This window comes from Sorex fumeus, unplaced genomic scaffold (assembly GCF_029834395.1).
Source record: "Sorex fumeus unplaced genomic scaffold, SorFum_2.1 ptg000098l, whole genome shotgun sequence".
NCBI lineage: Eukaryota > Metazoa > Chordata > Mammalia > Eulipotyphla > Soricidae > Sorex > Sorex fumeus.
This window is the reverse complement of record NW_026606155.1, coordinates 42,963,956-42,988,909: the sequence shown is the minus strand read 5'-3', so window position 1 is coordinate 42,988,909 and position 24,954 is coordinate 42,963,956. Positions and strand designations below refer to the sequence as shown.

Here is a 24,954-nt window from a genome sequence, read left to right as displayed (position 1 = left end):
TGTGTGTGTGTGTGTGTGTTATTTCTTCAGTAGTATTTTCTAGAGAGAGAGAGATTGTGTGCTATTTCTTTAGTACTATTTCTTCCAAAATTTCTTCTTACCTTTATTATAGTCCCCCTAGTTCTTGTCCATATTGGCATGGTCTCCAAATATTTGGCATTTTGCCACATTGTGGCCAAACTTACTTTTTAAAAAAAATAATTTGATATTTTTCCTGTGGATTAATTCCTAAAAAAAGAATTTTTAGTTTTATAGTAAAAAAAATATTTTCTTGGCGGGGTGGGGTGGCTACCTGGCAGTGCTAAGGGTCACTCCTGGCTCTACACTGATGAATCATTTCTGGCGATGCTCATGGGACCATCTGCAGTGCCTGGGATTAAAGCCAGGTCAGACATGTTCAAAGCAAGTGCTCTATCTGCTATATATTGCTCTGGCCCCACTAAGAAAGAAATCAACTGTCATAAATAGTAATTAAAGCTCCTTCTGAACTTTAGATCTCTTATATTCTTCTTTCTGTGTACATTCCAGAAAATATGCCTGAACACGTCTTGGTGGTTTCACGTATCTGTGGTTTCTCCATATAGAATGCATTACTAGATTAGGTCTTTAGTTGGAAAAACTTAGTTCACATATCATCTTTGAAAAAACAATGATTAACTCACTTTTCCTCCAATTCTTAGATATTTGGAAGTTCACAAAGCTTCATGTATGCCTTCTCATTTTCTCATTCATTATTTATTCTATTACCATCCTTTAGTAGAATTCAGGTATAGCACTTTTATCTGAAAATCATTTAGTTGTATTCAGCTTTATGATAACTATTTTGTTACATTGTCTTGACATTGTATCTGTCTTTTTATTAATCTTATAGTGAGAGATTGAAAGTTTTGGAATCTCTGAATTAATGTTATTACCGTGGAGCGATAGCACAGTGGTAGGGCGTTTGCCTTGCAAGCTGCCAGCCTGACCGAGCCAAGTTCAATTCCTCCGCCCCTCTTTGAAAGCCCGGCAAGCTACCGAGAGTATCTCACCTGCACAGCAAAGCCTGGCAAGCTGCCCTTGACGTATTCGATATGCCAAACACAGTAACAACAAGTCTCAAAATGGAGACGTTACTGGGCCCATTCGAGCAAATCAATGAACAATGGGAGGACAGTGCTGCAGCGCTACCATGATTTTGCACAAACTTAAGGGCATAAATTTATGGCCATGCCTTTGTTAGGAAAATAATAGATTTTTTGCAGTTTATTTCCTAAAATTTTTTCTCCATTGTCATATTTCTTGATTTTAACTTTTGGGTATATCTCTGGTGCTTCGTGTGAAGTGTCAGCAGGCAGTGATATGAAGAGTAGGAAAAAGTATTTTGAGGAGCTAGAGAGATCACTCAGTAACTTATTAGCATATACTTTTTGTGTGGAAGCCCAGGTTTGATCCCTGGCATCACATGGTTCTCCACACCATCCAGAGGAACCCCTAAGAAGAGACCCCAGGGTTAGTCCCAGCATTCCTTGTGTTACCCCAAAGCAAAAAAAACTAGATTTCCAAATTGTTGTAAATATTATATGCAATATCTAAGACACATTTATAACTCTAAAGTGGGCCTATGTAGCTATCATGAAGATAAGTTAATTTAGGGAATTTATAACAGGATTTTTTACCAGTTTGCTGAAAATTCAGCCATGAAATTATTTTGTTTACCTGTTTTTGATGTTTTTTTCCTTGTTATAGAACTTTTTGGGTACACATAGATGTAATAGTACCGTCCTCCCGTTGTTCATTGATTTGCTTGAATGGGTCCAGTAATGTCTCCATCATGAGACTTTTTACTGTGTTTGGCATATCAAGTATGTCACGGGGAGCTTGCCAGGCTTTGCCGTGCGGGTGAGATACTCTCGGTAGCTTGTGGGGCTCTCTGAGAGGGGCGGTGGAACTGAACTCGGGTCGGCTGCATGCAAAGCAAAAGCCCTACCTGCTGTGCTATGTAGTACTTAATGAAAAAGATGAAACTTATTAATGGGTAAATTTATTCTCTGATTATATGTATTTTGCAATAACTTTTTAGGAAGTTTGAAGAGAACACATGAAGAAGAAGATGATTTTGGAAATATGCAAGTGGCAACAGCACAGAATGGCTGACTCAAACAACAGAGAATTTCTGTTGGGAAGGAGAAATACTAGAGACAATAATAATGTAAAATGGTAAAAACGCAGTCGTTTCATTGAATTATATGTTGCTTCCAGATGTGTTTCTCTGCAACTTGAATGAGCAGCGACAATTAAGATGTTGGACTTCTACAATAGATGGCACTGATGGTTTTACTCCTTTTTTTTTTAAAACTTTACAGTTTTATTATAAAACAAGAATTTTGGACTTGCGAAGAGGTATTATTGCAATAATGCACTTTTCATACTTGAAATTTATTTGTATGATAGTTATTACTTTAAAGAAAATGCAATTTAGGGGGATTTGTTTATAAAATCTGGGTAATTTATAACAAGAATTTCCTAAAGTTTGCTAAAAATTAATTTTGTGTTCTATATGTTACATTTAAAAAATAATTTTAAAGTTCACTTTTATGATGGAGCCTCTTACAGAAACATTAACAAATGCAGGGATCTGCTATATTCTTTTTAGTATAATTTGATAGTTTAATTCGTTTGAACTTCTTGATCCCATATTAGTAATCTTCAAATCATGACATTACCCAACTATTTTCCTTTCTTATGGTCTTTTTGTTTTATAGAGAAAAAAACCCACAAAGTTTAATGAACTAAGGATGATGTTTTGCTTTAGTACTAGATGCTACAAAACATGAAGAATTTTAGATTTTGTGACTTTTCTTTGCATTTCTCAAAAATCTAAATGTTCTCATTAGTTTCTTAGCCCCCTTTTTGGTTTAAAATAGTTCTCAGTAGACTATAATAAAACAATGTAGCACTATTTTTTTTCTTAAATGAAGCCCAAAAAAGAAAAGTGCCTTTCATCATTAAAAACAAATAATCCTCATGACCTCTAAATTAGTATGTAGAACAGTGAAACGTATTTAACATTTTTCTGTTAATTTTTTTTTCAACCATAAACTAGTTTAAACAAAGTATGAGGTTTAAAGAAACCTTAGTAAATTATTTGGAATATGGAACATTTACTCTTTCATTTAATGTTGTCTTAATGATTCTGTGAGATTGTTATGGCTCAGACAGAAGCTTTTCTTTGAAAATGCATTTAATGGGGAAGTGATTTGTGGAATACTGGTGTATTTTAAATGGTTTTAGTTCTTTACAGAGTTCATCTGAATTTTCCCCAAGATTTGCTTTAGCAAAGTCACTTTATGGATCCTTGGTTCTCCCTAATTTTTATTTATATAAAAAATTATTCTAAGAAAAACATTTTTGCTATTTTAAGTATAATATATGTGGGAGGAAAAGGAGTGTTTTTTTAACTTTTTGTAGTTGATTTAGTGTAGCACAAACAAAATTACTTTGTATCTCACTTTTCTCAATCCTCTCTTGAGGTGCTTTACTGATGGGAATGATTTCCAGACATTCCCCTGGTACCAAGAGGTACTAAGCAGTGTAACTTTTTACACCAAGTTGCTTGCTTTGCTTTCCTCCCTGAAATGTAATAATACAGTAAAAAGGTTTATTTGGGTGTTTTTTCTTTAAATACAGCATAGTGGGAGAGTGGAAATGAATTAAAATTTCTTTGTTAATTAAGAGTTAATTCCTATTGACCCAGGTGGTATTGATTCCTTTTCTGATTTCCGTTCCCTTCCCTGTTTCACCACCCTGAGAACAAGATATTGCTAATCCCAGTGTGGTCTAGTATTCTGTTGTGTGATTAGATCATTTGGTGTGGTGGTCTAGTAGAGTCAGGATTTACATTGAGTGTTTAGAAATTCCAATTGGTAAAATATCAGATAACAGCTTTCTTGTACATAGATCACTATTGGGTAGCAAAGATCTCCTTTGCAGTGTAATAATATGTGATGTTTCCTTAAGCAGAAATTCTGCCTAAAAGAATCTTCATTATTAGTACATTTAGATTTTTTAATGAGGCAGTTAAGATTTAAAAAATCTTATGCACACATATCCTGTTGTCTGGCCAGAAATACAGATTTGCTAATTTACAGCTGGTAATTTTCCAATTTTTCTAATGTGTAACCTTTATCTTGTCACTCAAGTGCCTGCCCAGCACTATATATATTCAAGATAGTCTCTCACAAATGCTAGAAAAATGGACTATTATCTTGATTACATCACTAATTTGGACAAAACATTGAGATTTATTCTTTCTTTATATAGTAAGAACATTGTGAGTTTTGTCTTGAATTCATTCTTCAATCTAATGTTCAACTAGTTACTCTTACTAGGTTCCATTTCTGTAATTTGTTTCCACTAACATATTTTGAGTTAACTATAATAATTTTTTTGAATCATGACTTATTTTCCAAGATTTTGAATAATGTATAATATAGCACCCAATTTTAAATATTAAATATGTAACCTGGGCACAGAATTTAAAGTGTTGCATCAAAACAGTAGGGAAACTGCTTTACTGTCCATATTGGAAGTATGAATCTCAAATACTGAAAATATTCAAATGGATGGCAGTATTCCTAATTACGATTCATTGGTTCATATTAATTTTACCTAGTAGATGTTTTAACAGCAGTTACCTTTATTTATATCTTCTACCCTGTGGTAGAAGTGTTAAACCATGACAGCTTTTGCTACCAACTCTCAACCACTTTTAGAGCAGAATATTTATTTCAAGGGGGGTTTGTGCTTCATCTGAGTTTAGAAGTAATGTTGGAAAATGTAAAGCATGTCCTTTTTAAGAAAATATAAGTTTCCTAATTGTCTTATTACCATGGTAATTCAAGTGAACTAGAAGTATTTAATGGCAATCTTGAATTAGAAAGTTGGGATGTATATCTCTTTCTCTCTATATATACATATCTGGATCTCAACTTGATGTAAAGTAAATGAGCAGTTACCTGGCGGATCTTTAAAAAATCAACTTTATCCATAATTCCATAACAGCTTCACTTACTTCAATATTTACTTTTTTTTTCCCCCTTTGTTCATTCAACACTGCTCCAGTGAGAAAATGATAGGAAATAGTTGAGAATTGTTTTAAATTTTTGTTTTTTGATTAGAAAAATGTTTCTGGGGTCTTTTGGATGCTGGATTTTTTTTTTCTTTTTTTTTGGTCTTACCCATTCATGGCAGCTAAAAAAAAAATCACTCAAAATATTCAGGTTTACATGTTAGCTCTCTCTCATTGGGAGTTGTCATACCTCACAGTTCAAAGTGTATTCTATAGATCAGTAACATTATACTGACATGTAATTGCAATTTACTATGCAGCAAAAATGATTCAAGAATAAAATAACCTACAGTGTCTATTTAACTTTGTATAGGCAATTGCTTAAGTTACTCTGCTTTTAACATTTGTACTTGGATACAATGCTTATTATTATGTATGTATAGGAATGTCACAGTGCAAGATGCTGCTAGCCCAGGCACAAAGTATTAAATTATTTTGTGAAGATTGGTGGTTGTATTAAAACTGTCTGCCATTATACCTCAAAGAGATTGAAAAACTCATTTATACTGCTTATGCCTCTGAACTTTAGATTGCTGTCTTCTGAGTTATAGTAACTTAGTTACTACTATAGTACCTTACAACCATTGTCATCAAACACACAAAGATGGTCATTATTAGTACTTAGGAAGCCCAATTTCAGCTCAGGTATATTTTAAGGGTTGTTAGAATAATATTGGAACTAGACTTTACTAGGTTAAGGGAATTCGTGTCAAAACAAAGGGGAAATTATCCACAGAACAGCTTCCAACATATTAAAAAAAAATCTCATTTTATGCTTCATGTCTCCCTGTTAGCCTACCTGCAAACAATCATCAAAGCTAAGATCACTGTACCATTAAATACAAATAATTAAAATATATGGGCCACAATAAAAACCACTTTGAGTAGCTGCTTTTCATATTGTTTTACTCAGATTGCACCGAAAATCAATCTGATTAACAAAGGCTAAAAATAAGCTTAAAATACTCCTATGTTCCTCAGTTTCAATTTTTTTTTGGGGGGGGGGGCGTTACCTGGAAGTACTCGGGGCTATACTCTTGGAATCATATACTCAGGAATCATTCCTGGTGGTGCCTAGGGAGCCATATGGGTTCGGGGGATCTAACCCCGGTTTACCACATACAATGCAAGCACCTCCCTGCTGTATTATTACTCTGGCCCCAGTCTCAAATTCTTAATATAAATCCTTATATATAATCTTTCTATAGAGGGGATTTAATGAAAGACCATAAGTACTATGGGATTAAGAATAACTATATAGTTACTCCAGATTATTCACTGGTAAAAAGGTAAAGCATTGAATTTTACCTTTTGCTGGGTTTATTTCTAACATTTAATATGATCTATGCCCTGTACTGCGGGGCAGTTTAGGGGCCACTCCTGGCAGAGCTTAACTGAGCAGTGTAGGCTCAACTACTTATCACGGGGCCTGATGGTTCAGTGCTCAGGCCTGGAGCTGGAGTGCTTGGGACGAACCCTTGGGTTGCCGTGAAAGAGTACACAGTTTTATGAACCATGGTATTAATAGAAGATTCAAGAAAAGCAAAGACAATATTAGGAATCTTACAGAACTATTCATCATATGAACAAGTTTAATGTAACACGGAATGCAAAAGATTAGAACCATTAATAAAGTATCTTATTCTTTCAACTTAAAAAATAATTAAAATAAATAAAATCAATGAGTGACTATAATAGTACCATTATAATCACATTAAATAGAAAAGCTTTCATTAACAGTTTAAGAATGTAATAAAAATCAGTACCATACATCTTTAAATATTTCCTTCAATTTTGTAATGTTTTTCATAAAAATATTGTAATAATGAAAAGATGAGAAATCAGATTAGAAATACATAATATGCCAGGATTTGCCACTTCACTGTTTAAAAGTAGCTCACACTTGTTAGGTTTTTAAACAAATAATTTCATGTGACAGTGGTACTTGAGAATATATAAACTTTTAGATATACATACACATTATTTTACTAGACACAGGAGTTTCATTTCTACCTTGTGAAGCTGATCAGGTTATTTGACAATACGATTTATTTTTAATATCTCTTAATTTTTCCAACTTCACATAACATGGAAATGAAAACCCATTAAGTGGCATTTAGGTATATTTCTTCAAAACAAAATCTAATTGTATGAATGTGAAGCCTTATTTTCATTGAATGCTTTTTTCCCCCCAAAACAAGCAATAAAGATACTACCTATACTCTGATGCCAAGAAGTAAACCCAAACTTTAGAAAAATACAATGCGAGAAAAGATTCAAGTTAAAAATATTCCTTTGGTTAAAAATTATCCCCTTTGTAATATTCATTTGTAATCTAAACTCACAGCATGTCCCACCAGCCCAAATAATCTTCTAATTATCAATATACTTGTGTTACAGTTTTCTTCCAGTTCACTATTTATGGAGGTCACTGGGTTGCAGCAACAAAATACAGTTTTGCATTATCTCCTATGACAGATGTCTTTCTTAAAATATTTTTACTTTAAAAACCTCCGACACATGTATTTTTCTTCAGACACTGTATATCCAAATTTTTTATAGAAACCAACATTTTGTGGCAGACATTCAAGAGTTATCTTATAACAGTTCAGTTTCTTGCTTAGCAAAGTAAGGGTTGATAATAACCTGAAATGAAGAAGAAAATGCATAGGAATATTTTAGAATGGATTTTACTAAAAATGAGAAAATATAAATGAAAACAAAATACACTTTCATTTTTATAACAAATAGACTTAGGTCATATCCTTTCCCACTATATTTAAATACTTAAATTATAAATTGACAAGCATTTAAATCCACCACAGCATTGTATCAAATAGTAGTCTTCATTAATGGAACCAATACATTCTGTCCTATAAGTGTTCTTAAAAAAAAAACTGTCAGTGCATTCCATTCTGGAATCCCTCTCAGCCCAACCTGGAATGCTTCATTTTTTTTAAACTATCTTTTAAAAAAAAGAAGAAGAAGAAAATGGAAATGCACTAAGAACTGTCAACCTAAAACATTATTTAATTTTTCTAAAAGGCATTTATAGCACAGCGGTAGGGCGTTTGCCTTGCACGCAGCCAACATGGCCGACCCGAGTTCGATTCCTCCGCCCCACTCGGAGAGCCCGGCAAGCTACCGAGAGTATCTCGCCCGCATGGCAGGGCCTGGCAAGCTCCCCATGACGTATTCGATATGCCGAAGACAGTAACAACAAAGTCTCCAATGGAGACGTTACTGGGCCCGCTCGAGCAAATCGATGAACAACGGGAGGGCCTTTACCTTTACCTTTACTATTAGAGGGAGTGGGTTGGGCCACACCCCGTGACGTTCAGAGGTTACTCTTGGCTCTGCACTCAGTAGTCACTCCTTTCACAGCACTGGGCCCATGCAGGATGTTGGATTGGACTCGACTGGCTGCATTCAAGACACTACCCTCTGTACCATAAATAACTAGCTTTATTTTTTTTCCTCAGTACTTTTGTTTAAGTTCTTTTTTTCTAAGTCTATTCAAACTACTTAGCAACTTAGCCACAAAATATGGGTAAATATTACTTTTGTTCTTTTATCATTTCTAAAGCTACTTTAACACGGGAAAATAGTTATCAGAATCCCAACAAAAACTGGGGGGAAAATGAATAGATATTTCAAGAAGAGGATGCATGGGCAGCTAATAAGAATTTGGAAAGTGTACATCACTTACTATTGGGAAAAGCAAATCAAAATGACAGTGAGATAAGAATGAAATAATGTTGGTGGAAATGAGGTGAAAAGGGGAACTCCTGTTTACTGTTGATGGGAATATGGTCTTCATGAAAAACAGTTTGGAGATTTCACTAAAACTTAAGAATCAGGTTTGCGTGTGACCCACTGATTCCACATCCTGGCATCTACACCCCAAACAAAACATTAATTCAAAAAGATGATGTGCACACCTGTGTTGACCGCAGTACTTATTAGTACAATAATCAGGATATGTCAACCCAAATGTCCAATGACAGGTGTATGGATAAAGAACTTGTGATACAAATACACAGTAGAATACAGTCATTGGGGGGGCTGGAGTGATAGCACAGTGGGTAGGGCGTTTGCCTTGCACGAGGCCAACCTGGGTTCGATTCCCAGCATCCCATATGATCCCCTGAGCACTGCCAGGGGTAATTCCTAAGTGCAGAGCCAGGAGGAACCCCTGTGCATCGCTGGGTGTGACCCCCCCTCCAAAAAAAAGAATACAGTCATAAGAAAAGATGAAATGTAGTTTGCTACAACTTGGTTGGAACTGGAAGGTATTGTGTTAAATAAATCAGGGAGGACAAATAACCATATTATCTCACTCATCTCTATAGTAGAGATATGAAACAAGAGGAGGGAGTGGTGGGGAAATGTAGAGGTGGAATGGAAGTAACAGCACTTTGGGGAAGGTATTGGTTGTGGTGAGATGAGGGAATTCCCTCAAACCACAAAAGGCATGACTAACTGGAATGGAAGACAGAAAGTGGTCTAATCTATATAAAAACTGATGCATCCCAAATATCTGCAACAGTATTTTACGCATAGAAGGTATTAAATGTTAGAATTTATTAAAAGTCAAAAATTTAAAGCAACTTTTATAATAAACCTGTGGAATTTATTTAACTATTTAAATAATTATAGAATATTAACGCATACTTGTTTTGCTACATATATGTGTATTTTATTTTTGAGTGAGAAACTAGGGTGAATCACTTGGAAAAGTTTCTTTTTTCTATTAGGATGAAATGCTCTTAATTTAGTATTTATTTCATAATCAAATTCACTTTTAAGTTATAGGGAAATAGGTTCATAAGGAGTGACATTCAAAATGAACTACAAGCAGCAAAATACTTCTTGGCAAAAAGCTGTAAATCAAACAAGAATATCTTGTTTACCCAGGGTTACCTTATTTCTGCCTACTTACAGTTTACCAAGCTGCTTTCCTCTGCATTCATCACTAACAACAACATCTTCGACTCTTCCTCTCTGAAAAGGATTAGTGTTTAAAGACTAAACATCAAGTTGGCAAAAAAAAAAAAAAATCACTAAAATGAGATGATACAATGAATTAACTTGTCATAATCTGTTTATACCCCAAACTTCCTAGGCAAATTCCCCAATTTAATCACCCAAATTAATAATCATGAGGCCAGAGCTGTAGTACAGTGGGTAGGGTGCTTGCTTACATTCTGGTATATGAGGGTTGAAAAGGGGAGTATTTTGGGGTTGGAGAGATCCTATAGGGATCAAGGTACTTGCCTTGCAGGTGGCAGACCCTATTCCATCCCTGGCATTACATATGATCTTGAGTCCTGCCAGTCTGCACCATTACCACCCCCCTCCAAAAAAAAAGTATCATTCTACTCTTGCATAAAAACAATTTCAAACATCCTAATAAAGCTTACTAGTTTCTAGCATGGAATCTATGCAAAACTTTAGGCCCAAGGAGACAGCACTGGGCTGAATTAACTCCAGGAGATGCCCCCTTGCCTCTTGCTTGGGAGTCTCTGCCACCCACAACTCCTATCCAAACATTTAAATCTATAGAAACATAAATGTTTAATTACAGAAAGACAAAAGCCCAACAATAACATTTATTCATCATCACTACTATATATACATATGTAAATGTGAACATCAATTTTTTAAATTTAGCATATGAATTTTTTCCATTCTGAAGAAACCCATAATTCTAACAGAAAACATACTATTTTTTTCAGGGGGCCACACCATGGGTGTACAGGGATCATTCCTGCTGGGGCCCAGCAGACTATATAGGGTGCTGGGCTCAAATTACCCATCAGTATTTAGTGGTAAGTATTAATGTGAACACATACCTTAGCACAGGAATGGATGAATTTATGTTCTATTATCAGGGTTGCTGTAGCAACAATCTGTCCTAAAGTCACATCTTCTACAACTGTAACATAGTAATCCCCAGATTTCTTCATGTGTTCAAAAGACTCTAGAAATTGGAAAACAGTTTCATGTAGTAGGCAATTAACATGATTAGCTGCCCAAAAATACTAGGAGAGATTGACTTCATCACTGTCTACTTAGAGCTATTTCACATAAAAATCTATACTCTTCTTCTGAAGAAAATATTAAAAATGACCAAGTAGTGGAGATATCAGTTGAACTCTGGCCCGTAAACTTAGGACTATGCTTGCAAATTAAAAAACTAAGTGTTTTTTTTGTGTGTGTGTGGTGCTGGCAATCCAAACCAGGTATGTGCTTCTACCACTGAGCCACATCCCTAACGCTAATACAGCTAATGCAGATAAACAGCATATAAATTACAAATAAATTATATGTATTGCAATACTTTATTTTCTTAGTTACTTTAAATCAATTTAACCTATACACTCAGATAGGTAAATAACAAAACTGTTCACACTTAAACAAAAGTATGTTCATGTGACACCATTCTATAATTTCTTTTGATTTTAAATATTCTGACAAAATGATTGTAAACTTTCCTCTTGGAGTCAAATTCATTATTACATGACATGCTTTTGGAAAAATAATCATTTTTGTTGAGTCTTATGAAGTAGGAGAAATACATAATCATTTCTATGTAATTTTCCCAAACTCACATAGCAAAATAGGGATAGAAAGTTTCCCATCAAGTTGAATTTTCAGTGTTTCTAGTGCTCAAATAACACATGATTTCTCATTGAATCTGATATACAGGCAAAGAGGAATTTGGTAATTAAAGAAAGTCACATTTTATTTATTTAATGCACTATTCTATATGGAGGTAAAAATTTCAGAAGAAATAAATTTTATGAAGGAAAACAATTAGAGTAAGAATGACATTTTCAAATTACCCTATGTTATATGAATGATTTCCAGTTATTTGAACCCAAATACACTGAATACAACCCCCAACAATCTTACTTCCCATTTTTATTCAGAAAAAAGAAAGCTGTTTACTTACTCATAAATTGCTCAGGGTTGACAACTCCAGTCTCTGTCAGTTGACCTAGTACTTTGAAAAAACCTAGTTTTGAGAAACAGATTTAAAGTTATAACGAGAGTAAGTGGAAAATGTTAAAGAACCAATATATGAAACTTGGTGGGATTCTAGGAAATTATTTTTTTAAAAGACAATCATCTCAAAATTATTGTACACTTTATAAAGTATCACCTTAAAATTATCAATCTGGATAGTTTAAGATTTTTCTACAAAAAGGACTAACAAGTTTATAACTAATTTTATTTTAGTTTTGGGGTCACACCCGGCAATGCTCAGGAATTACTTGTGGTGGTGCTCAGACACCATATAGGATGCTGGGGATTAAACTTGGGTTCGCTGTGTGTAAGGCAAGTGTCTTATCAAAACCTGCTGTACTCTCTCCAACCCCACGATAACCAAAATTTAAGTTATTTTGAGGCATTTTCTTTTCTATCAGAATTACTTCAGCTACTCAGTGTCTTCTGTGGCTCCATAAACATTTAAAAATTGTTCCTTCTATTTCCTTGGAAAATGCCTTGGTATTTTGATAAGGGCTGCATTGTCTTTAGATGGCAATTTTAATAATGTTTATCCTTCCCATTCATGAGCATAAGGTGTCTTTCCATTTCTTTGTGTCTTCTATGTCTTTTAGTTAACTTTTTTTTGGTTTTGCTTGGTTTTGGGCCACACCCAGCAGTGCTCAGGGATTACTCCTGACTCTGCACTCGGGAATCAATCCTGGTGTTACTCAGGGGATCAAATGAGATGCCAGGGACCAAACTCAGGTCAGCCATGGGCAAAGCAAGCACCCTACTTACTGTACTATCCAAGCTCAAGATAACCAAGATTTAAGCTATTTTGGGGGCATTTCAATGTTAAATGCAGAGAGAAAACCTTTTGCAGTTCATTCAAAACATACTACCTCTACCCTCATTCCTTACACAGCTCATTCTATGTCATCACACATGATAACTGTCCCTTTGTTAAAAGCATATGGCTTCTTAATTAGGAAATAGCAGTGTTTTACTCAGGTCACTTGAATTATTTTATTATTCGGTTATTATTATTTATTATTTGCCTGAAATATTTTATTATCTATATATATACTTTTGCTGTATAATATACATATATATCACTAAACCTGATGGCCTCACTCTATTATGTAATCCAAATCTCAAAGTATGTTGAATGAATGGAATCAATGTATAAGAATTATTTCTATATTCAAATAATTATAATTCTAACCAAGATTTGTAAACAGTAACTTCATACCTCTATTTAAGTCAGCAGTACAAAGAGGCCGCAAAACCAAACCTTCTCCAGGATGTGTTGGGGAAATGGCTGGGGAAAACGTAGCTGTATTCTGGCTCCAGTCCACTTCTTTGAGTAGACTTGGATCAAACATAGGAGTTTCATCAGGTTTCATCTTGCAGTAAGGTCTAAGAAAATATTGAGAACAATGAATTGAAAGAAAATACTTTGATAAAGTATCTCAATATAAATATGCAATTAGAAAATTTTTAAACAGACATACAGGATACTTTAGCTTATCCTGGCTGGAGCGATAGCACAGCGGTAGGGCGTTTGCCTTGCACGCAGCCAACATGGCCGACCTGAGTTCGATTCCTCCGCCCCTCTCGGAGAGCCCGGCAAGCTACCGAGAGTATTCGATATGCCAGACACAGTAACAACAAAGTCTCCAATGGAGATGTTACTGGGCCCGCTCGAGCAAATCGACGATCAACGGGAGGGCCTTTACTTTACTTTACTTTTATCCTGAATACCATTAGACATATAAACTTTATAATAAGATACTGAAAACATGATTAAGAGGCTTTTAAACTTCAATTATTTTATTAATTGGGAGTTGGGGTAGGTGTGTTTCAAAATAATTTCTCCCAGTAACCAAGATGTTCCTTACTTCATAAACTACAACATATTTAGAAGTAGCTATTCACTGTCAGGAGAGCATCCTGGCAGTGGTACTTGAGGGCCACCAGGACTACACCTGCTGGTGCTTCAGGGGCTTGCAGTGATGCAGACCCAAGTTGGGGCATCCACATATAAGGCAGGAACTGCAGTCCGGTGAGCCCCTTTCCCTGCCCCATGGCAACTTTTCTTAACTTTTCCTTGAAACTTTATTAAACTTCTGAAGTTTACCATACTATTTTACAGTATACTAGAGGCTTTTCAGCACCTATGTTCTAAAAAATGTGTTATGACATAGGAATGATTATGTCCTTTAACAGATGGGAAACTATAAGCCTAACCCAACCAAGATCACAAAATTAATGTAGCCAGGATATAAACCACACATGGCAAAATGAGCTCTGAAGTCAGATCTGCCTGGTATTCAAATGTCAATCTTGTGAGGTCAGAGGGATAGTACAATAGAAAGGATGCTTGCTTTGCACCCAGCGACCTTGAGTTCAATCCCCAACATCCTATTATGGTCCCTTGAGCACCATCAGGAGTTCCTGAGAATGGAACCGGGAGTAACCCCCTGAGCATCACAGGTGAGATCCAAAAACAAAACAAAAATGTCACCCTTCTTATAAAGTAGCTAAAACTCTGAATCAGCTTCCTAATTAGTAAAATGGAGATGGAAGTACTAAAAGGATGACGTGATTTGCTGTATATAAGTAACCAACAGTATTCAACACTGCAAGTGCTTAAAAAAATGGACTAACCATTTAAAATTCTTGTTTATAAAGACTTAATGTTCTTCCCTTTTAATTCATGAGTCAGGAACTATGCGAAGTCCAGGGGCTACACAAAGAATAATAGGTTATTTTATGGTAAATTAGAAAATTAGCATTTAGGATAGAGAACCATTTGAAAATCAGCATTATATGGGATACTGAGAATTTCTCTTTTCATAAAGGAGTTGGATCTAGTTTTGCTATAAACACTACCCTTGGTTTTTAAGAACAGTAAAGGAAATAACTGAGATTAAGTCATATAATCCATTCAAAACAGATTTTTTAAAACAGGTTAATTTTAGTGCATATGTTTTATCATTTGTCCTGGTAATTGGGCCCCTGAGGCTTTTGGGTGTATTCTCTTCTGAATATTATTTTTTCAGGGAAGCAGATAAACAGATTCAATCTTTATTGGTCATGTAAAAAGTCTACATTAAAGATAGGGGCTAGAGCGATAGGATAGTGGGTAGGGCATTTGCTTTGCATTCAGTCGACCCCAGTTCACCCTTCACCTAGGTTCAGTCTCCAGCATCTCATATGGTCTCCCCAAGCAAAGCACTGCCAGGGGTAATTTCTGATTGCACAGCTAGGAGTTACCCCTAAGCACTGTCAGGTATGGCCCAAACAAATAAACGAAAAAGCGTGGAGAGATACTACATGCCTTGCTATGCATCAAATCCTGGTTCAATCCCTGGCACGGCATATAGGCCTCTGATATCAGCAGGGTGTGTCCCCCAAAACAAAAACATAAGCAAAAAAATACAATTTTAAGTTAAAAGTAATGCACTACTTAATCTGGATGTTCGTCCTATTTACAGGTTATTTTTTTTTGGGGGGGTCTTAAAGAGTTTTTTATTGAATCACTACTTTTTATTGAGATCGACCCTTACAAAGCTCTTCTTGATTAGGTTTCAATCATACAGTGTTCTAAAACCCATCCCTCCACTATTGTACATTATCCAGCACTAGTGTCCCCAGTTTCCTTCATCACACCCCCCACCCCCTGTTCCCTCTCCATTAAGTGTATTTTGTTTGGGGACCACATCAGCCATTTACTCCTGGCTCTTTGATTAGGGATCACTCCTGGTGGGCTTGAGGGTCATATGAGGTGCCACAGATCGAATCTAGGTTGGCTGCGTGCAAGGCAAGTGTCCTGCCCACTGTACTATCACTCTGGCCCTGTAACCATGAAAGAAAGAAAGCTCAGAAAGAAATTCAGGTGAGGATTAAGACAAAACAACTGCTGGAGTTTGTCTTAATAACTTAGCCTAGAAACTGCGAAGTATTTTATAATTTCTTTGAGTGCGTGAGGATTACTTCCCTGAGACTCACAGTCAAGTTTTACGAAGATGAGTTAATTCCTTGTGTAAAAGACTTCATAAAGCACTACGGCTCTAAGTAATGTGAAGTGATACAGAACTAATATTATGACACCTTTAATGAATATTAAGCAGTAAATACCAACATTTTCCTGTGCTTTTCTTTAACCAGATTGTCCTATTACATGAATGGCCTTAAATGATACTGCCTAACATTTGTTTTTCATTAATTTTAAAAACTATAGTGAAAGATGATTATTATGGCTATTATCCCCATGTCACAGAACAGTACTTGGCTCAGGGCAATAGAATTAATAAGGAAAAATAAAATTGGAAAGCCAAGCAACAGGACCAGCTTCATGGGCTGACAATATAGTCTCTCTCTTGATTTCCTAAAACTGCAAGAACATGGGTCATTACATAATATGCAGTCATTCCTTTTTGGTTTGAAGGCCACACCCAGAAGCACTCAGGAGTTACTCCTGGCCATGATTCAGGAACTACATGGTACTGGGAACTAACCCTGAGGCTCCCAATACACAGTATGTGCTCTGGTTTTTAAGAAGCCACGTCCTTATGCAATCATTCATGAATGATACTAGACTCTATACTGTTAATACCAAAGAAGCAATAATGAAGAGGCAGAAGACTTAGGCAAACATAGACAATTTTTCGCATCACTATAAACTAGCTGAACAAAACACTGAATGTTGAATCAAGCATGTTGGGTAGATGAATCCAAAACGAAGCCCCAAAGAAAGAGTACAATAGTTAAAGTCAGATGAAGTCCCAGCAGCACAGTGTCCTGGCTGAGAATGTCCTTGGTGGGGCCCTGACCTCCTAACCACTACATGTTTTGCATGTGAGGCCTTTGATTTTATGTCTGGGACCCCTCTTCACAAATGCCCTCTCCACCAAGAAAAGAAAATAAAAAGAATCAATTAGCTGGTCAATCAAATTACTATTAAAATGTTCTAATGGCCTATTATGCAAAACAGAGCTGTACTTAATAATATAGGAGGTAAGGCAGTAATCGTGGATGTGGTCACTGCAGCCAACCTTGATCCCATCCCACCCCAAAGGGTTTCCTTCTAACCTTAGCACCCCAAAAAGTAAATTCGAATGAGCAATTAATATGCTGGCAAGTTATAGTAGAAGTGATCTGATACAAAATCTCAGATTTTTGCAAAGACTGAAATAAGTAAATGTATTTGTTTTTCAAAAGAACTAGAATTTCAGCTTGTTAAATTTGCAGTGCCCCCAGGTACTTCCAAACTAGGAAATCATAGTAAATAGAAGCACACCGTTGTTTAAAGTGGCAGGCTTCTATTATCATTGGAATTTTTAAGATTTTCAGATTCATTTTTTTGAAAACCCTAACTTTAAAACATTTATCAAGAAGCTTTTCTGTTTTATCTGCTGAAGTAGCATGCATTCACAAGATGAACAGACATCTAGTGAATGAATAATAAAAAAGCAGTGAAATATTTTTCCCCAGGTCTTATTTCAGAAAAACCCAGGAAGGAAACGATTCCTGAACTACATCAGTGTTATTCTCAAAACTATACACAAACATTAATTTTTACTAGCATCACATCAGTTTTTATTAAGGTATGTATTCTTTTGGACACAGGTTCATTAATTTGTTTTCTAGTTGCAGTAAGCAGACTAAGATACAAATGGGAAATTGCTGCCACTAGGAGCAAGCAATCAAGATCAACAGGTAACAGATACTGGGAATAAAATTTTAAAGGATGATAATAAAAAAAAAAGATTTAAAGCATCAAATCTAAGCTGCCGTGTAAAAAGGGAACGAGTTGCATCACTAGATCAGAGTACTGGTGAATGTGGAAGAGGTGACTTGGGGGCTATTTAATAGTCTCTCGGGCTCTTCTACATACACTGTAGATAATCCAAGTTTGAAGAACAAACATTTCACTTGCTGACCTTCCTGGCTCTGTGATCAGGGATCACTCCTAGGGGATCAAACCAATATATGTGGTGCCGGCCATCAAACCTGGGTTGGCTGAGTGCAAGGTAAGCGCTGTACTACCGCCCTAGTCCCGTAATTTTGTTTGTTTTTTAAAGAAATTTCTGATACTTTGAGTCTGAAGATCTAGGTATCACCCCCATTTCACTGTGTAAGAAGTGGGAGACCGTGTAACTTTGGGAACTTGACTCCAAGGTAGCACAGTAAACAGTGCACTTGGGACTGGAGTCCTAGCTCTCCTGTCCCATCCCCGGGCCTGACAATGCCACCCAAGGAGACAGACTCCAAAAGACCAGGCAGGTAGTAGCCTCCCCTAATCAAAAAGATTCATCGGGGCCTGCAGAAACTGACCCCATTTCATCAACCCAACCCGCCACATCCGTTCTACAATTCAATTCCCCGTGGACAACCTAACAAAACTAAGTACCCGTCTAATTACGCACGAGACGCTGTCTCCGTTTTACATAAACATCAACACAGCACCAGGCGTTTCTAAGGCTATGAAGTCCTAGGGAAGAGACGAAAGCGGGGTTCCCTCTTCCCGGGACAAAGCTCCAGGATATAGGGAGTGCAAGGAAGTGCTGTATCCGGGTGCGTGTCCTTCGGCAGCACCCGGCCGGCGTGGGCTGCGCCTCCAAAGGAAACCGGGGGGACGGTGGGGGGTGAAAGAAAGGGTGGCCATTCAAACGCGAGGGAGGAAACGCCGGCGAGGAACTGTCTCAGTTCTCCACCAACCGAAGTCAGACGAGCGAAGAATTCCTTCCGCTGCCAGCCTGCCTGGGCCACCAGCCCTGCTGGATTGGCCACCGATCACCATCCTTCACCTCTGCCCGGACGCGCGTCCGCTCTCCACCATGTGCACGCAGCGTGCGAGGGAGTGGGGGGCAATGCCCAGGTCCTTCCCTCCCGGCGGGCCTCGCTCCTCGGACCCGGGGGCGACCCGCGCACACACCTGTTCCAGAAACCCCAAGGCAGGGCCCACTCCAAAGACCCCCCCGGCTCCAGCTCCCGAAACACCCACCTCGCCCGGAAAGCCCGGCAGTCGGCGCTCCTCTCCAAGGCCCTTCTGAGCTCCCGCACCCGGGTCCTCAGCCCTGGATCCGGATCCGGCTTGCAGCTACAGCCCCACCTCCTCCCGAGCCACAGTCGCCACCGCGGCAGCCACTACGCGAGAGGGGGCCAGGACGTGGCACCGCCAACGCCTCCAGCCCGCCCCTGCCCGCTGACGCAAGGCGGCGCGCACGCGGGCGGGGCGGGGGCGCAGGCGCGGCGGGGGCGGGGCGGGCCGAGGGCCGGGGCCGGCCCTGCGTCAGCGCCTAGGCGGGGGCCCGGCCCTCCCGGGCTCCACCCCGCAGAGGCGCAGCCGGGGCACTCGGGACCTCGTTCAGCGCTTGCAAGTAAGTCTGATCAGGAGCCAGCCGCTAAGCTCTCGTTCGTGGCGGTTACTGTGGGTCCCTTGAATTCGTAAGACTCCCGACGCTCAACACATCCACGTCATGTTCCCCTTTTCTTGATGGTCACTTCCTTTGGCCGTGGGCTGCTACTCCTGGAAGCTCATCCCCAGTGTTCTGAGTCGCAAATCCTGCCTCCGCGAGCGGGGAACACTTCATTCTACTCTTTCGAAACTCGTGTTTCATTTCATTGCCTACAAATCTTTTGTTGTTGTTGTTGTTGTTGTTGTTGTTGTTGTTGTTGTTTGGACACTTGTTCTCAGTTGCAGGACTTGGCATACCATGGACCATTGTCTGCGGAGACGTGGTACTAGCAATTTCTCTGGCTGGCAGAGATGGATAGAGACTAGATATACGGTACACAGCAGCACCCTACAACATTGAATTATCTGAACTTAACTAAAATGTCCATAAAGCTGAGGTTGAGAAACCCTGGGCTCAGAGGAGGGTGAGTTCCCATTTGCAAGGTACTTAAACTTGAAGTAGTAGCACGTGTCCCCATTTTAGAAATTAAGAAGCATCTTCAGAAATGTTACATAATTTACAGCCAGTTATAGAACCCCTCTTAACATAAAGTTCAACTCACTGAAATTCCTAATTATCTTATTCTTTGTTTTGGTTTTTTGTTTGTTTTATTTTGGGCCACACCTGGCTGTGCTCAGGGTTTACTCCTGGCGGAGCTTGGGGAAACCACATGGAATCTGGGCGTTGAACCTAGGTGGTATGTGTGCAGAGCAAATACCTTAACCCCTGTACTCTCTCTCCAGCCCCTTATTCTAATGCATTACTGTCCAAAAAACTTAATGCTATATGCAGTCTTCGAAAAATTTTTTTTCTGCTTATCTATGAGATTTAAATTTCAGTTAACTCATCTTACTGGTTCAGGTGTTCTCATTTAAAAAAATCAGCGAGGTTGTACTATGCCACCAACAGGTCATCCTGTACCTGCCAGTGAGTACATCAGCAATCTGTTGGTGTCTTCAGGCTTACTGACACCCCCAAATTGCCACTGGGCCGTTGGCTGGACCCCAACAATTTGGGACCAAGTTTAGCAAGAAATTAAATGGCCAAAAGTTAGCTATATGGGAGCCATGCCCATAAACCAACTCCAGCTTAGAGGGGGGCAGGTTGGCCTGTGCCTGCCCAAGCAGAGCCCCCAGCAGCTGCTTGCTTCCACGTTACAAAATTGCTGCCATACCCCTGGCCTGACTCCATTGTCTCAAGATGGACCTCACCAAGATATAATCTGCTGGAAATTCGGGCATATGGGTTTTGTGACTGAAATCTCCAGGCTTTCATGGCGTTGGGATGGGCTACCTTCCCCCACTTCCCAATATACATGGAAGCACTGACAGTCACCCCCACAAACGAACTCTAGTGCTACCCTATAAACTCTATTACTGGCCTTGCTGGGCTGGAGCGATAGTGCAACGGGTAGGGCGTTTGCCTTGCAAGTGTCCAACATGGCTGACATGAGTTCAATTCCTCCACCCCTCTTGGAGAGCCCGGCAAGCTACCAAGAGTATCACACCCGCATGGCAAAGTCTGGCAAGCTACCCGTGATGTACTTGATATGCCAAACACAGTAACAACAAATCTCACGATGGAGACGTTACTGGGCCCGCTCGAGCAAATCAATGAACAACAGGAGTACAGTGACAGTGACAGTGACTGGCCTTGCTTCAGAGACCCATAAATAAATCTCGAAAGAGATCAAAAGTCAGAGACACAGTAGCTAGTCCTGGAAGACACCACAGAGCCGTAGATCTTTCTGGTTCCCATACCGAGCCAATTTCACCGGAGCACCCCAGAGGGATCAGGTGCAGTCTCCCCACCTACTCCAGATGGAATCCCGGTGACCAAGAGCTTCCACAAGCAAGGTCCAGGTGTGCGCGTTCCAGGACTACATCTCCATGCCGCATGGTGGCAGAGACACCGAGCTGTTCCTCCCTGGCTCCCCACCACTCGTCAGTCTGGCTGTCACCCCCACAATGTGCCTCCAGGTGCCATTTTAGTGCACCAACAGCCTTGGTCCACAGACACCCAGTTGTATCCCCAAATGGATTAGTGCCCTACAGAAATGTTTCTGGAACCCAGTCATTTATAATCTAGGATTTCAGAAGGGCGTGGTGCCCAAGATATTCAAAATGAGCAATGGACAATAAATGATCTAGCATCTGACCCTGGCAGGCAGGCTTCAATGGTAGTGGGAAAATTTGAGCAAAACATAATGCCCAGAAGTAGAGAGTATTTGGTAAATTGCCTGCCATTTCCAGTAGTAGGCAGGGGTGAGGACTGAGATTGGGTGGGGGAATATTCTGGGGACATGGTGGTGGAAAGTGTGTACTGGTGGAGGGATGGGTGTTCGATCATTGTACAACTGAATCTCAAACATGAAGGCTTTGTATCTGTGTCTCATGGTGATTCAATTAAAAAAAAAGTAATGTGGAGTTCATACCCAATTTAAACAGCTTAATCAATAGCTGAATAAATAGCAGTACTCCTACATTAATAAAAAAGAAATCAGTGAGGCTGATAGCATCCACATTTTACCCTTATACACACAAAAGAAAATCGTAAAATAAATATTACTTAATCATAAAAAGTATATCCTAGTTTTAAAATCTGACTTTAATTCAGTGAGTTTCTCCTAAGTAACAGAAACATGTAAATTCAATGAGTTAGCAAAGTGAACAACCCATTATGAAATTTATATCAAAATATAGGAGAACCCCCGCCAAACATCTGCTTCTCAGATATACTCTTTAGCCTCTCTTTTATTTTGTTGCAATTTTTATACATTTTATTTTCATAAAGTAGTTAACAATAGTTCATTACAGGTAATATTCAAACACCCACCCAACCAGTAAGCATCTTCTGACCACAATAAGAGAGAATTGTGTAAAGGTTGTTGATTTCATTCTGTAGAGAATACAAACAAGTATGTTAAAACCAAACACATGTGTGCTATTTTAGGTACATCAGTGGGCTAGAGTGTAAGAAGAGGTCCAGCTCCAGGAAAAACTGCATTGCTCTCTTCCGGGAGCTTTGCTTTATAGTTTCTGGATCTTGGCCGTTGATGAGGTTACATGGTGCCGGGGGTAGTTTGTGGATGTGGCTGCCAAGCTACTGGAAAACTGGCAATCTGGGTGGAGGAGGCCTAATCCCACTCCCAGCAGGCTTGGAGATCTCAGTCACGGGTCCCGCGTACCTGGGTTCCTCTGTTTGTTCCCTCATTGATGAGGCTTGTCCGAGTGTGTGGAACCTTGAGTATGGCTACAGCTGGGTACTGAAGGTTTTTGGCTACCAGGGCTCTGCTTGGGGCGGGGAGGGGAAGCTCAACCCACCCCCCTCCAAGGGGCCCCAGTGGAGACAGCCTGGCGTGGGGGCAGGAGATTCTGCCCTCTCTCATTTTTTAAATTTTAATTTTATTATAATTCTGTACTATACTTTGGACAAACTGGCAGGCTACCGAATGTAGCCTGCCCACACGGCAGAGTCTGGCAAACTCCCCGTGGCGTACCCAATATGACAAATACCAGTAACAATGATGGGTCTCATTCTCCTAAAGAGCCTTGAATATAATCTCAGGGCTAGGATGAAGGAGACGTTACTGGGGCCTGCTCGAGGCAATCGACAATTAACAGGATGATTTGTGACTTCGTTGTGATAATTCTATACAATAGTTCACAATATTTGATTACATTTAATATTCAAACACTAATCCCATCACCATTACTCCTTCCCACTACTATATATATTTTTTTGGCTTTTTGGGTCACACCTGGTGATGCACAGGGGTCTGGGTCACTCCTGGGTCTGCACTCAGGAATTACCCCTGGCGGTACTCAGGGGACCATATGGGATGCTGGGAATCGAACCCGGGTGGCCACGTACAAGGCAAACGCCCTACCCGCTGTGCTATTGCTCCAGCCCCCATCTATTACCATATTTTGATGTTTCCATACAGAACTCCAACCCCTGCCGCAAAACAGAACCAAAATAATTTATCGTGTATTGCTTGTTATGAATAAACCGCTAAAAATGCTCCCAAAAACTTTCCTTAGAGGAGGGTGAAGATAGTTGTATTTCACCCAGGGACCATTTTAAGCCCTTCTGTAAGAAATTACTAATATGTTGTTAAGTGTTGAGCCGTGTGTGTGTGTGTGTGTGTGTGTGTGCGCGTATACATATACATATATATCTGTAAAAATATATTTTCCTCTAAGTTACCTTCTACTTTTTTAAAAAAATTTTTTATTAGTGAAACACCATGAGGTACAGTTATAGACTTACAAATTTTTGTGCTTGGGTTTCAGTTACACAATGATCAAGTACCCATCCCTCCACCAGTGCCCATCCTCCACCACCACGGGTCCCAGCGTCCCCCCCACCCCCACCCCCGTCCCACCCTGCCTCTGTGGCAGGGTATTCCCCCTTGTTCTCTCTCTCTTCTTTTGGGTACTGTGTTTTGCAAGTAAGTTGCCTTCTACTTTAAACCCATCAAATCATCAAATGTGGTGCGCTACTCTTGGAGTATGAGTGGTGTGAGGTATGAGAAGTCCAGGGATAGGTTCACTCATGAATTTGGCTCGGCCTGACTATGTGGAGAGCAGCTGGGAGCACGGAGATTGAGTTCTGGAGACTTTTGGCTGCCGGCGTTGGGTCCCTTGGGGCGGGGAAGCCCCTTATTTGGGTATTACTGTGCAACAGGCCCAGTTCACTGAGCGCCTCATGACTACCGATCCTGGAGAGTGAACTGGGAGAGTCAGCAGTTAAAGACTTGGGTTTATTGTTTACTTACAGAGGCATGTGATAGCAGTCAAGAGAATGTGCACCTTCCTAGTGTTGGGAGGATATTTATATGGTCAAAAATCAAAGGCAAACTGGGCAGAGATGAGCAGCTGTGGGCAACACAGACTTGACCTCAAGAGTAGATGGGGTAGATACATTGTCCTGAGCATAAAACTTCATAAAAACTCCCTCAGGTAGTATTGATCTCTCAACACTGGGACCACACTGGCCAGGACATGTCCCAGGAACAGCTTTCCACCGAAAAGGATGGAGTGGGGGATCAGAGTCTTATCACTGCACTCTCCCCACCGGTCTGTATAATGGTTTAATATATGTATGTTGATATAGATACACACTGCATGTGATTACAAGAAATTTGTTTAACCTCTAATTTCACACCAGTGCACTTGTTTTCCTCTTGTATAAAGAGAACTTTGAATATCTATTTTCTAAGGTACTTTCAAAGAGATAGTAAACACAGTATTGTTAACCATAGTTGCTGAGTCCAGGACTTTGTGTGTCCAGGACTTGTTTATCTTCTAACTGGAAGTTTGTAACTTTTGACCCATATTACTTATCACCCACCTCTGAAAGCCAATAACTCTATTGTTA

At 39.2% G+C, this 24,954-nt stretch overlaps 2 protein-coding genes across 4 annotated transcripts in view; one reads left to right on the top strand and one right to left on the bottom strand.

Moving 5' to 3' along the window:
• Nucleotides 1–5,552, top strand: part of STYX (serine/threonine/tyrosine interacting protein) — a 37,908-nt gene extending 32,356 nt beyond the window's left edge. For both annotated transcript variants that reach the window (XM_056133435.1, XM_056133436.1), the window contains one exon: nt 2,063–5,552. In XM_056133435.1, the coding sequence (XP_055989410.1) occupies nt 2,063–2,136 (74 nt within the window). In that variant the 3' untranslated portion in view covers nt 2,137–5,552. The remainder of the gene's footprint in view (nt 1–2,062) is intronic.
• A 1,132-nt stretch (nt 5,553–6,684) lies between these two features.
• Nucleotides 6,685–19,324, bottom strand: GNPNAT1 (glucosamine-phosphate N-acetyltransferase 1). Of its 2 annotated transcripts, XM_056133438.1 has the most exons (7): nt 19,119–19,324; nt 14,777–14,855; nt 13,359–13,525; nt 12,069–12,131; nt 10,966–11,093; nt 10,053–10,114; nt 6,685–7,756 (listed from the first exon to the last, which is right to left on the bottom strand). In XM_056133438.1, the coding sequence occupies exons 3-7, from the start codon at nt 13,510–13,512 to the stop codon at nt 7,609–7,611; spliced, it is 555 nt and encodes a 184-aa protein (XP_055989413.1). In that variant the 5' UTR covers nt 13,513–13,525; nt 14,777–14,855; nt 19,119–19,324; the 3' UTR covers nt 6,685–7,608. The 2 variants fall into 2 exon arrangements, with proteins under 2 accessions (XP_055989413.1, XP_055989412.1); XM_056133437.1 differs by lacking the exon at nt 14,777–14,855 and having other exon boundaries at nt 19,119–19,322.
• Between the last annotated feature and the right edge of the window lie 5,630 nt (nt 19,325–24,954).

Excerpts from the sequence above, each read along its gene's own strand:
- GNPNAT1 (XM_056133438.1), bottom strand. The coding sequence starts at position 13,512 with ATGAAACCTGATGAAACTCCTATGTTTGATCCAAGTCTACTCAAAGAA. Across the intron at positions 12,132-13,358 it reads TACTGCTGACTTAAATAGAG|GTTTTTTCAAAGTACTAGGT; the intron begins GTATGAAGTTAC and ends TCTCAAAACTAG. Across the intron at positions 7,757-10,052 it reads GGAAAGCAGCTTGGTAAACT|GTTATTATCAACCCTTACTT; the intron begins GTAAGTAGGCAG and ends TCTTCATTTCAG.